The 13042-nt window shown below is 51.2% G+C and overlaps 1 protein-coding gene across 9 annotated transcripts in view; it reads left to right on the top strand.

Annotated features, from left to right (window-relative positions):
* Positions 1-13042, top strand: part of MBTPS1 (membrane bound transcription factor peptidase, site 1) — a 50140-nt gene that overhangs the window by 15576 nt on the left and 21522 nt on the right. For 8 of the 9 annotated variants that reach the window (XM_060130076.1, XM_060130075.1, XM_060130079.1 and 5 more), the window contains 8 exons: positions 840-1043; positions 2650-2760; positions 3171-3280; positions 4883-4999; positions 5662-5729; positions 9347-9449; positions 10760-10911; positions 12231-12392. In XM_060130076.1, coding sequence (XP_059986059.1) covers positions 840-1043; positions 2650-2760; positions 3171-3280; positions 4883-4999; positions 5662-5729; positions 9347-9449; positions 10760-10911; positions 12231-12392 — 1027 coding nt within the window. The remainder of the gene's footprint in view (positions 1-839; positions 1044-2649; positions 2761-3170; positions 3281-4882; positions 5000-5661; positions 5730-9346; positions 9450-10759; positions 10912-12230; positions 12393-13042) is intronic. The other variant, XM_060130085.1, reaches the window with a different exon arrangement.

Here is a 13042-nt window from a genome sequence, read left to right as displayed (position 1 = left end):
GCTTTAGAAACAGAACCTCAGTGGTATTACAGATTTGCCCTTTAGAAATGGATGTGACATATGGTTTTTTCTTCATTATAGCATGGTTTTTGAAAGGTAAAGGGACAACCCTTGTGGTATTTCTTCTACTTTTTTCTTCCACTAAGAAAAAAAAATATTTACAGATAGTAAAATCCATGCTTTTTAGTGCACAGTTTGGCGTGTCTTGGTAAATGTGTGCAGTCAGGTGCCCACCAGCAAAATCAACATACAAGACAGTTCCATCACCCCCAGCAATCCCCCGAGCCCTCTGTTCTGCTTTTTGAAGGGTGACGTTCTAGCAGATACGCACGCTGAGGACGTTGGGCGGGTCACAGTAGGAAAAGGTCAGAGCGAGGTGTCCTGGGATCACACGGCTTTTTCCTGTCCCAGGGATCACACTGTAAACGGTGAAGTGTCACCATTGCTTAGTGGACATTTTCTTATACTCCGCCCTCCCCACCCAACACACACACACTTCTGGTTCAGTGGGAATAAGTGGCTGATGAAAAACCAGGCACTTCTTCAGTTTTATTATCACAGTTGACTTTGTTTCTTCAGAAATGATTATCTTATCAGTCTTCCCTGCCTTACATTGGTTAGAAAATTCCAGGTAAAGAACTATTTGGGAATAACGTGATGGCTAAGTAATATCCTCTGACTCTAGCCACGTGGAGAAGCTCCTTCTGGACGAGGGGAGGGAATATCACCACCCTGCAGAAGGGATTTCAGACGGGAGTCATTGCACTGGGGGCGCGTGGCTGTTTCCCTGACAGGTACGTGTCCCCTGCGTTTCTGATCGTTCTCTCCCGTGTCTGCAGCTGACCCCGCTGCGCCCTGCAACGAGACCCGCTGGAGCCAGAAGTGGCAGTCGTCCCGCCCCCTGCGCAGGGCCAGCCTCTCCCTGGGCTCGGGTTTCTGGCATGCCACCGGGAGACACTCAAGCCGACGGCTGCTCAGGGCCATCCCGCGCCAGGTCGCCCAGACGCTGCAGGCCGACGTGCTGTGGCAGATGGGCTACACAGGTGGGCCTGTCAGCCGGGGTGGCCTCCCCTCCAGGGCCTCACGGGTCTGTCCTTCTGCGGGTTGAGCTGGACGCAGTCAGCTGCCCCTCGTCTCTGGCTCCTGTTGTGGGGGGCGTCTGTTTCTGTGGCTTTTCTAATTGTTCAGTCCTGTTCACTTTTTGTGTCTTATTTCCCTGTACTGTTTCTGAGGTGACAAGGAGTAGATTGTGGAGTGTTTCTTTCCTGTTGACACACGTGAACAGACACAGCACTGCCCCTGCCAGAGCTGACTGGCAGTCCAGCAGAGTTCTGTAATTTCCCAGGGAATGAGATCAAATCCAGAGATAGTTACCTTGATTTGGGCAGTCTCGTGAAATGGAGCACGTCCCTCCTGTGTGGTGCCCTGTGTTCGGCATGGCTAAGTGATTGACTGTCGAGGTTGTTACCTTTTGTTTCGGAACAGGAAACGATAGTAACGACCATATCCTGGGAAATAAAACTCACAACCCATCAGATTTTTTTTCTTGCTGATACATCAGGGCAGAAGATTCCTGTTTTAACGAATGTGGAGGTTTGGACCCTAAATATCAGCCCATGTCTCTGGCGCCTCATACGTCACAGTTTGTCTCAGTGTCTTTCCATTTCTCCTTGGCTTAGAGACCCTTACCTTAGAGAACCAAAGACCTTCCCTTACCGCGCCTCAGACTTAACACCCGGGGGGCTGAGATTTTGTTAAATTATTGTCTCTTCTTGGTTTATCCTTTTAGGGGGAAAACTTCACAAAACAGAAGTTCTCTAATCATCAGAAAAGCATTTTTCCTTCCCCCCAAACCAGCTGGTTTCCAGTATTGTGTCTGCATTTTTAAAAAGTAAACAATACACTTTGTTGGTTATCTCAGTGTAATTGATTATTTAATGTAGTACTGATACATAAATACAACCCTCATACCAAAAAGGCATTACCTTTGTTACTTCTGTTAGCCTTTCAGTGAGTATCTTGTATTTTTTCCTACGTGTTTTCTAGAATTCCTTGATCTAACAGCATGAGTCATGTTTCCCATCGCAACAGATGGCTTTTGGCCAGTATCTGAAGTAGACCTGTTATCATAGAAAAGTGTGCAATACAGTGGTTCTCCTTAAAGTGTGCTTTTCCCTGCGTGTGGTGGACAGCCCCTCTCTGCAGAGTCGCTGTCCGTTAGGGAGCAGCACCGAGTCCTGGTCGGGAGTAGAAGCGGCCCCCGCCCTCCCGGAAGTGAGTGCTTTGTGGTGCCCTTCGCCCCATGGGCCTCTCTAAGGAGATGAGGACGTAGAGACTTGGAGAAAGTTGCCCAGAGGGGAAAGTCAATCCTTGGTGGAGGATCAGGAGAGGTGGTCCCCCCGCCCCCCTGAGAGCCGGTGACGTTGAGGGGCGTCCGGAGGGACTTTCTGTGTGTCCTCAGGTCTCATTTAGCGGCAGGTGATGGTATTCCCCTGCTGTCCCCTCCTCTCCTTCGCACCTGGCCTACTGTGTGCCCTCTGGGCAGGCTTTGGCCCTGGGTCGCCTGTCATTCTCTCTGGGTCCCAAAGAGGGATGTATTTCATAAACGATGATTTCTCAAACACCATTGTGCTTTCTTTTTGGCATAAGGTGCTAACGTAAGGGTTGCCGTTTTTGACACCGGGCTGAGTGAGAAGCATCCCCACTTCAAAAACGTGAAGGAGAGAACCAACTGGACCAACGAGCGAACCCTGGACGATGGTGGGTGGCTGATGTCCTGAGAACCTGAGGGGGTGTTTTCTGGTCACCAGCGGGCTTCGCATCACTCCCATCCTCCGTTTTATCAGCTGAGAGGGTATATTTCAGTGTAGATGCTTAAACAGTCCGTGTACAACAGTTACTCAGGCAGACCCAAGTTGTTTTGTGCCTTTTGGCAGAAGCTTTTCAGAGTAGGTCGGGAGGTGAGTGAGGAGAGAGGGACACCTGGTGGAAGGGAACCTCCTTTTTGGGGGGAGAGCAGGAGTGGCTGCCCCCCGAGGTGGGGCTGGCGAGGCCGGAGAGGTGCTGGGGAGTCTGTGTCTCGGGCTCGGAGAATGAGCTCGTTTGAAATGCTGCATCTTGGCACACGTTGTATCAGCTGTGTTTCGTGCCTTTTTCCTTTTGGACAACAGGGCTGGGCCATGGCACGTTCGTGGCGGGTGTGATAGCCAGCATGAGGGAGTGCCAGGGGTTTGCTCCGGATGCAGAACTTCATATTTTCAGGGTCTTTACCAACAACCAGGTAGGTGTTTTGAGGACCCCTGAAACGTAAAGGGTTGATATTAAAATGTGAAAAGTCAAAACTCTAGAAAACGTCCTGCTTTAAAAGCAGCACACGTCTGAGATGCTGAGCTGCGGCTGGCGTCCCCCGTGTGCCGTGCTGTCCCTCCCGTCCCTCCGCGGGGCGGCTTTGCCCTGCTCCCACCGCCCCCTTCATCGGCCTCACTGGAACCCCAAAGACCCTGCTCCAAGGGGATTCCTTGACCTCCCATTTCTCCTGTCCCGCCGGCCGGCCCAGGGTTCCTGTCCACCGTGTCTCGGGCACACTTCTTGTGCTGGAGAGAACAATCCCGTGTCTGTGTGTTTGCTGCCCCTGCTGGACTGACCGCCTTGAGGGTAGCCTCTGTGCCCAGCACCCAGTGTCGTGTTGGGTAACGTGGATTTGGAAGCTTGTTCCCTCACTCTGCATTTGGAAACGTTACTGAAAAAAGGGAGGGTCCTAGTATTTATTAACTGTTAAAATTTAATTTTTGCATAGGTAATACATAGTTCAAAAACATCAAAAGGCAACACAGGGATACTTCTCCCAACCCTGTCCCCGTCCGACAGGTTCTCACCTTTACTTCCCCATGTTCCCTATGTGGTAGTTTCTTTTTTTCACATACCCACTCCTAGAATTTCTTTTGCACATTCAAGCAAATATAATGTTTTGTTTTTAAAAGCCTTTAAAAAACATAATTCTTAATCATTATGTTGATTCTTTTTCCACTGTAAGGTTTTTTTTTAACATTTTGTATTTATTCACATATTTTCAATTTCCAGTGCTCTTTATTTCTACCTGTAGATCTAAGTTTCCACATCACGTAATTTCCTTTCAGCATGAAGAGATGCTTTTAGTATTGCTTGCAATGCAGTCTAGTAGCTGTGACTTCTCCCAGCTTTAGTTATCTGAAAATATCTTTATTTCATCTTTATTCTCAAAAAACTATTTTCACTGAATATAGAATTCTGGATTGAAAGTCTTTTCATTCCCTCCAGCGCTTATTTTATTGTTTTCTGTCATCTATTGTTTTTTACTCTAAGTTTAATTTTGTACCTTACAAAACACGTGAATGGCGATACACAAAGAAATTTAACTTTTGTAAGGAAACTATGAGAGAAATAATAACTATCAGAAGTAATTCTGTGAAATAACTTTCATTGATACTATTTATTCTTCAGTCTATTTAGGAATAAAGAATATTAGACAATATTAGACAAATATTAGACAATATTAGACAAATAAACTATTTAGAAACACTTAACTGAATAGACGTGTCTTAGGACAAGTCCTTTTTATAAGAGGGGCAGTTAGAAGTTTGAGGTCTTCCCTGGGCAGGCAGGCTGTAAGGTCAGGAAGGCGCTGGACGTGAGGCCGGGCGGGACAGGACCCTGGGAACCTTGCCTCTCCCCAGAGTCCAGCCCCAAGGATTGGAAGCTCTGGGTGTAGTAGTTTACATCGCAGAGCATTTGTTGTTCTTGGGATCTGTTTCTGAAGTTTAAGTGAATACTTCATGCTGCTGAGAATCTAGCATTTGGAGACTTCCACTGAAACACCTAAAGGACTGTTTTAAAAATGGGCCAGGTCTCCTACACGTCCTGGTTCCTGGACGCCTTCAACTACGCCATCCTGAAGAAGATCGATGTGCTGAACCTGAGCATCGGGGGCCCCGACTTCATGGACCACCCGTTCGTCGACAAGGTTGGTCCTGCCGCTGTGCGGAGGACGAGGCGTTTGGTGACGACTCCTGCTCTGCCTCGCGCCCCGCTTTGCTTCGTGTCTAGTGTGCTGGTGGCTAGTCGCCCACATGGTGACCACTCTGTGAGGACGTGAGCCATGGTGACTTGTGTGGGAAGCAGCACAGGGTGCTGTGTTGCTTCCTCTCACCTGAGCACACGGCCTGTCTTTTCTGGGCGTTCCTGGAAAGCCCGGGTCTGCTCTGTGTGCGTGGATCTGTGTCCTGGAGTCTATCGTCTCTGGACATTCTGACTGCCAGCCATACCACGTCTGTACTGGCCTGGTGTTGCGCTTTCAGGGGAATACCTTCTTTTTTTAGTTCTGTTTTTGGAAGTTGTGGTTATTTTTGAACAATTATATATTGATTAAGAGTGGTGGGGCTTCTCTGGTGGCGCAGTGATTGAGAGTCCGCCTGCCAAGGCAGGGGACGCGAGTTCTTGCCCCGGTCTGGGAAGATCCCACATGCCGTGGAGCAGCTGGGCCCGTGAGCCATGGGCGCTGAGCCTGCACGTCCAGAGCCTGTGCTCCACAACGGGAGAGGCCACAGCAGTGAGAGGCCCGCGTATTGCAAAAAAAAAAAAAAAGAGTGGTGTACTTTCATAAATAAATGCTTGTTAATTTTGTAGGTGTGGGAATTAACAGCTAACAACGTCATCATGGTTTCTGCTATCGGCAATGACGGGCCTCTTTATGGGTAAGTACCCCTGATAGGAATAACCTTAGAGGTATTTTTTTCCTTGAAATAACTGAAAACCTGTTGTTTGTCTCTCTCTGTATCTTGCTATACCTGTTTATACCTGTCTAAAACTTTGTATTGTGGATATTTTCAGCACATACAAAAGACTTTGTAATGAATCTCATGTGCCCACTCACTCCAGCAGTTGCCAACTCAAGGCCGATTTTGTTTAATTTTTTGTGTTTTTAACTTTGCTGGAAATAGCAATTTGGAGGCCTAAAGTTTTTATTCTACTCTTTTTACCCCCAACCCAAAATCAAGCAGGAAAGTAAATGTGTTAGAAATAAATGGATTCTACCGTATTTATTGAGACCCAGTGTGCACAAGGCACAGGGTAAAGAGGTAGATAAGTTGAGGTGCCTGCCTTTTAGGAAAAATAAGGTACAGATACGATGAGACTAATATGAGGAGAAAGTGCAGGGTGGCGTAACAGACACCGTGTTTGGGGGACTGAGGAGAAGGATCAGATAGGGAGGGAGCAGAGAACAGTGTCACAGAAATGTCCCTTTGTGCCGGGTTATGGTGTATTAAAGTGGCTTGAGATGCGGGACATCAGTCACTGAATCACAGGCAGTCGTAAGCGTTTGTCTGGTTAGTGATCCCAATTTTCCTTCTGCTTACAGCTCCAGTTTTTATTCTGTAGATAATATAAATAACCTCTTGTGCTGAATCACTTCTGCGGTGGGATGTCTGTCACCCCACTTTACCAGGCTCCCGGGACGTGTGTGGTTCAGTGCCGTGGCAGAGGGCTTAAAGTAACTGCACAGGAAGGAGAGAACATACGGAGCCTGCCCGGCGTGCCCTGATCCAGGAGAGCCGCCTGGCATGGCCGTTTGCTCGTGCCTTCAGGAGCACGTGCCCTGTCTTCAGGGACACCCTGGCCGTGCTGCTGGGGCAGAGCAGGCCGTCTTGAGCGCTGACTGAGCTCATCCAGGGTGGGGATCAGGCTGGACTCTGTGAAATTACGATTCTATAAGTCACAACCCGTGCACATGCGCAGTCGTGGTTCCAGCCTAAGAGCTGTTCTGTCAGCGATCCCATCTCCTTGTAGGGCTCCACGGTTGGGGATCTGGCTGGGTCCTCAGTCATGTGTGTTGTGACTCACAGGCGTAAGTGGTGTAAACACGTCCCAGCTATAGTTCTGCCACGAAAAGCACCAGTTACTTAGTAACCTCACCCAGTTTCCATGTCTTCTCTTTCTAACGCTTCTCCATTTGTCCCTCCCCCCCCTTCTGACGTCCCCGCTCCAGGCCAGCCCACCGCAGCTCAGCATCCCCAGGTTATCTGTCAGTTCCCCCGCCCATCCTCTTGCCTCCAGTCTTCCCCAGCCCAGCTCTCCCTTCATGGGGGATGTGGGGTGGCGGGGAGGGTGCGGGGACGGAGCCAGGCAAGTTTGACCTGCCCTTGGGCTGTGGGACCTTTGCTTCTCCGAGCCCTGGCCCCCTCGCCTGGCTCTGGAGGGCACGAGACCCGCCCGGGTTGGTGGCTGTGAGGATGAGGATAAAATGAGCCAGCCAAGGGAGAGCACCGCGAACACGGAGCCTCTGTGAGTGGTAGCTGTTCCTTTCTCTTCCGTTTTTCTGTGTTTCTGTTGTTAAAACAGAGTCTAGCAGTTTCTTTAACTAAGGATCTACAGTGGATCGTTATTGCCTGATCAGATCTAAACTTTTCTCCTTGGTTTTCAAGGTCTTCAGTAGTCTAGCCTGGAGCTGGCAAACATTTTCTGTAAAGGATCAGATAGTAACTAGTGGAGTCGTTGTGGGCCGCATGGTATGTTGCATCTACTCGCCTGCCCTTGTAGTGCGAAGGCAGCATGGATGTGTAGACGAATGGGCGTGGCTGTGTCCCGGTAAACACTTCCCACTCCCTCGTGCACTCTTCCTCAGAGCAGGCTCCTCCTCGGGTCTCCCTGGGGAAACCGTGTTCCTCTCGGTCTCCGTCACCTGATCCTGCTGCTGACCGCCCCCCCCCCCCCCCCCGCCGCAAGCCTGCCTTTCCGTTCACACCAGCTCTTCCACGTGCCATCCTGACTGCTTTGCACACACTGGTCACTCTTCTGAAATCCTGTGACTTCTGTGGGCGGTCCACGTGAGGGCTTCTATTCAAAGAGCTGCTCGTGTTTAGTGTGTCAGGGGCATCTCGGGAGAGGAAGCCCCGGTGTCGGACTCATGTCTGCCCACAGAGCCTCACAGCATCTGGTGTCCGCCAGCTGCTGGGTAGGCTGGGGGTGGCACGCGGTCACGGTGCCACAGCCTGAACGGGTGTGGCTTACTGCGGGGCCTCGGATAGGGCTGGTCACGTGACAGTCATGCACTTGAAGAGCCCGGTTATTTATCGGAGGCGTGACGCTGCCCGACATGTCCCCACGGGTACCCCTTCTGGGAGCTCTCTGGGGTCCGGCACCCTCGATGCTTAGATTTCATGGTGCCAAGGAGTCTGCAGCTGCACTTCCCCCTTCTCAGCACCAACAAAGATTTTCTGATGCTTTCCCCTGATTTTAAGGGTGTAAAGTATAGGGATTGGCAGGTAGAGGCAGGGTGGGAAGCTGGTGTTTTTTGCTATCAACTTCAGTGGGAAATACTGCCAGTGACTTCTGTTCTAATCTCTGCTCTTTGATGTCATAGAAATTTGTAAACTTTTACTGTCAGCCAATTAACAAATCACTGTTGGTGCTTCTGAACAACCAGCTGGTGGCATGCTGGTGGTGGGTAAGCTAAGGAGGTGATGCTAGGGTCGGCCCCGTGTGGTTGAAACAGTAGTATCTTGCTGCTGCTGTCGCTTCAGCTGCTCGGATTCAGTTGTGGTTCAGGAGTTCATTTTGTGCTGGTGGAGCGGAAATAGATAAAGCTGGGAAGTGCAGTTCCGTAAGTGGTTGTTTCATACTGTCAAATAGTTCATCTTGACTTACATCTTGACTCCGTAGTTTAAATGTTCGTGTCATTGCGGATCTAGCGCCCTTGAAGTGCAGGGGAGAACCACATGCTTTTTCACGCGCATCCGTGCCTTCCCGCTGAGGCGCCCGGGGTTACGGAGAGATGAGTGGTCCCCACGGTTCCCATGAGGAAGGGAGACACCTACCCGAGACCCAGGGAGAACTTTCACTTTCTGACGGTGGCAGGTGCACGTGTGTGGCTGTAGTTCCTTCCCAGAGGAGCCGGGGACCGAGCTCGGGGGGGCTGCGCTCGCAGCAGTTGGGAAGTGGTGTACGGACGTGTACGCAGGTGACGGGGCTGGTCGTGGCCAGTCTTGTGAAGCTCGGAGGAAGGGGACTCCTGCACGCCTGGCAGTAGTGAGGGCAGAAGAGAGTCTTGGGCCGGAGGGCGATAAGTTGACAGGGAGGAGGGAGGGAGGGGAGGAGAGAGGGAGAGGAGGAGAGGGCGTCCCAGGTGTGGGGAGACCACCGGGCCGGCAGAGGTGGCAGTGCCGGGCCGGGCCCTCCCAGCCGCACGCGCCCCGCCGCGGGAGAGCTGCTGTGGGCTCCGACCGTCCCGGGGCTGCTTGCCCTTGTTTGACTCTCTCACTTAGAGTGATTCCTCTCCCCCCGCCTTTTGTGTCTTTTTCTTGCCTCGCTGCAGCACTCTGAATAACCCTGCTGACCAGATGGATGTGATCGGAGTGGGCGGCATTGACTTTGAGGACAACATCGCCCGCTTCTCATCGCGGGGAATGACCACCTGGGTAGGCGCTGCTCCTTTTGTCCGGCGTGCCCGCGGGAGCCGCGTGCGAGGGCCTCGGGGCTGTCTGTGAGCACGGAGAGAAAAGCAGCCTGGAGGCGGCCCGCCACGAGGACACGCTCTAGCGCCTTCCCTGCCGTGTCCCCGTGGCCCAACGGGCAGGTGCCGGTTCTCACTGTGTTTCCCGGGTCCACTTCTTTTTAACTTGTTTCTGAGTAACTCGTCATTTAGGTCGGTTGGATTCATGTGCGCTGGTCCTAACTGGTAGGAGGAGGGCCAGCAGTCCTCCGTGCTGGGTGGGATGATTTTTTTTGGCCTTGGGAAGCAGGAGAAGCCAGTGAGCACGGCTTAATATCAGCTCCCTAACGTGGGAATGATTGCATTTAGCTGGACAAAATTGAAACGACTCTAGCAAGGTAATTAGTTCAGCTGCGTGAGCTGTAATTATGTGGCCGACTCCTCCCATCTGAGCAGAGCTGGGGTCGCTCCCTCGGGTGGCACTTGGGGACCCTGACCTGCCCTCCGCGTCCCCCTGCTGCTCCGACCCCCCTGCCATGTCCTCGGCCTTTATCGAGGCCTGTGTTTTGACGGCATTTTGAGAAACGTTCCTGAATTATCTGTGGGGCTGCAGGTGAGGACGTGTTTGCTCAGTGGCCCACGTGTGAGGCTCCAGGGTCCATTTATGCTTGGCTGCCGGGAAGGATTTTGTCACTTCAGATTGGTGTACTTCTTCCTTACAGAATATAACTCCTATTGTAATTCTCACTTTGCCCCAGTTTCTGGGAAGCTTAAGAGAGTTCTCAGTTAAACTCTTATCCCAGGTTACTTGTACGGTTATATACTCACTCTTCTAAGTCATTCTTTCCCCTCTGGTGACAGATTGAAATATCCAGTCATATCACGTACTTTTTTCCTTGTAAAGGAAAATGTTTCTTTTTTTTTCCTAATTTTTAATTTTAATTTTCTGATTTTTCTAGCATATTTCTAATTTTAAAATTATCTAGAAATAAATCAGTTTCCAGTTTTCAGCCTTGCATGTTAGCAAAATTTAAAATATTCACTTTTAAAACGCTTTATGGCATTACTGTCATGCTGGTCATTACAAAACGCACCAAAAATAATTTTATTTTGTATACTGTCGTTTAAGCTTCTTCTGAATTGCAGTGAATTTCAGATGAAAACCAGCATCGTACTGAGGTTACAGTGTGTTTAGCTGACCCATGTTTCTGTTCTGGTTTTATTCACTCATACCTGCGCGTGGCCGTGTGCCCAGTGTATGTGCCGTGGTAGAGACCACCCTGCTTCTGTTTACAGGAGCTGCCAGGAGGCTATGGCCGCATGAAGCCTGACATTGTCACCTACGGCGCTGGAGTGAGGGGCTCCGGCGTGAAAGGCGGGTGCCGGGCGCTCTCGGGGACCAGCGTGGCTTCCCCAGTGGTGGCGGGTGCTGTCACCTTGCTGGTGAGGTGAGTGTGGCCCAGCTGGGAGGAGATGGCGTCAGGGGACCAGGAGCTGAGTCTCGCTTGTCACCAGCTTGGCTGGATGTAGGGCACATCCCGGGGCCTCACCCCGTCTCTACAGAAGAGGCAGGAGTCCGTTCTTTCTTAGATGGTTCTTGTGGGCGTTAGATGAGCCCGTCAAGCCTCCTGCTGTCAGAGGAGCGAGGAGGGGAGGCCGTTGTGTCTTCCGTGCCCAGCCCAGCGGCTTCTCTACGTACAGATGTTTTCAGTGGTGAGGAAGCTTTTGCTTTCCTCTTCTCCCTGCAGCAGGTAAAATGCCTCTGTGGTGGGTCAGAAGTGCTTTTATGGTGTGAGGAGGAGCTCATAACAGATGCCGAGCGGCAGAGAAGCACTTCTTCGTTTCCAGCCTTAGAGCCCGGCGAGGAGCCAGAGCCTGAGCCTGGTCTTGCGCTGTCGGCGGGAGGGGGGCTGAGCTGTGAGCAGTTCTTTTTTTCTGCCAGTAAGACTTGATGCCGTTTTCCTCCCCTCACTCCTCCTTAGGTCGGGTCTCCCGTCTAGACCTATTAGAAAAGGTCCACCTACACTCCACGACCACCCATCATCGTAGAAAAATATTTAGCAACTTAGTAGAGTCAGTTTTTCCTTACTGTTTACTGGATTTTCTCCCCTGCATTTAGGGGCGTAAAATTGACTTGTATTTATAATACGTAGATACGCAGAAATGTGTGTTTTAATGCTGGTGTTCTACAGCAAGTGGGAATGTCTGGGCGCCGCTGCCCGAGTCCAGCTGCGTTCCGGTGATGAACCCTCTACCAGGCCTGTCCCACCGGGGTGACGCGTCACACACAGGCCTCCAAACAAAACAAGCACTCGGACGCAGTGGGCCTCACTCCGAGGCCGGGCCTCTTGGCCACGCTGCCTCGAGTCCCCGCAGGACCCACCTCGATCCTTCCCTTCTCCCGGCCGGGCTGCGTCCACGTGTCCGGAGCCTGTAACTCCTACCTGTTCTTGTCTCCTGCAACCTCTGAGGTCGACTGTTAAGTTAGTGGGAAGATGTGTTTTCCCGATCGATTTAGTAAAAACAGGCGCTAGCCCAAGAGTCTGTGTTCTCACAAGCCACGCGGAAGGCTGATGAGTGGTCAGTCCCTAGGCAGGTGCAGAAACGAGCACGTTTGTTCGCATCTTGCATGAGTTTTACCGAGGAAGCTCCTATTAGATACAGATCAAGATTGGAGGTCACATGACTGCGCACGAACAGGGTAGGGATAGTCTGGTTTTCATTCTGTTGCTGAGAGAAAATGAGCGAATATGGTATTTGCCCCCAGCACAGTCCAGAGACGGGAGCTGGTGAATCCGGCCAGCATGAAGCAGGCCCTGATTGCAGCAGCCCGGAGGCTGCCCGGCGTGAATATGTTTGAACAAGGCCACGGCAAGCTGGACCTCCTCAGAGCCTACCAGATCCTCAGCAGCTACAAGCCACAGGCCAGGTCGGTGCGCTTTCCTTTTGAACAGGCCTTCCTTCTCTGCACCGGCCTCCTCGGCACAGAGTACTAGCCTCCACGTGGAACCAGCCCCAATCACACAGCGCTCGGGGGCCTCGGGGAGAGCTTTGCAGTGCTGCTTCTGCTGGGGCGCTGCCGACAGGATTGCTCCCCATTTCCTCATGTTCTGCCGTTTGTAACGTCAGGGGTTTCCTTTCCTTTGAAATCATCTTAGGTTTACAAAAATCTGCACAAATCGTATGGAGGTTCTCATATACCCTCTCCTCGGCGTCCCCTCAGGCCAACACCTCGGTAGTCTGTGATTCCTCTGCTAGAGCCAACAGGTGCACCCTGATGCTGTGCTGGGGTTAGTCTGCAGACAGACGCGCAGTGGCCGGCTCCCCTCATGTTCTTTGGTCCAGGGTCCAGGCCCCACGTTGCGTGCAGTTGCCATGTCTCCCTAGGCTCCCCGGACCCCTGACAGTTCGTCTGTCTCGTCGTTCATGACTCTGAGTCCTGTGATGCTTTCTCGTGATTAGTGAGGTTTTGTATTTTTGGCAAGAATTCATTTTCACTTCTTATTTTGAAATGATTTTAGATTTACAACGAAGTTTTAAAAATTGGTGCACGAGGACTCATAAACCCTTCACTACCTT

Source organism: Lagenorhynchus albirostris, chromosome 19 (genome assembly GCF_949774975.1).
Source record: "Lagenorhynchus albirostris chromosome 19, mLagAlb1.1, whole genome shotgun sequence".
NCBI lineage: Eukaryota > Metazoa > Chordata > Mammalia > Artiodactyla > Delphinidae > Lagenorhynchus > Lagenorhynchus albirostris.
Note: the sequence above shows the minus strand (reverse complement) of the source record. Positions and strands in the feature narration are given on the sequence as shown.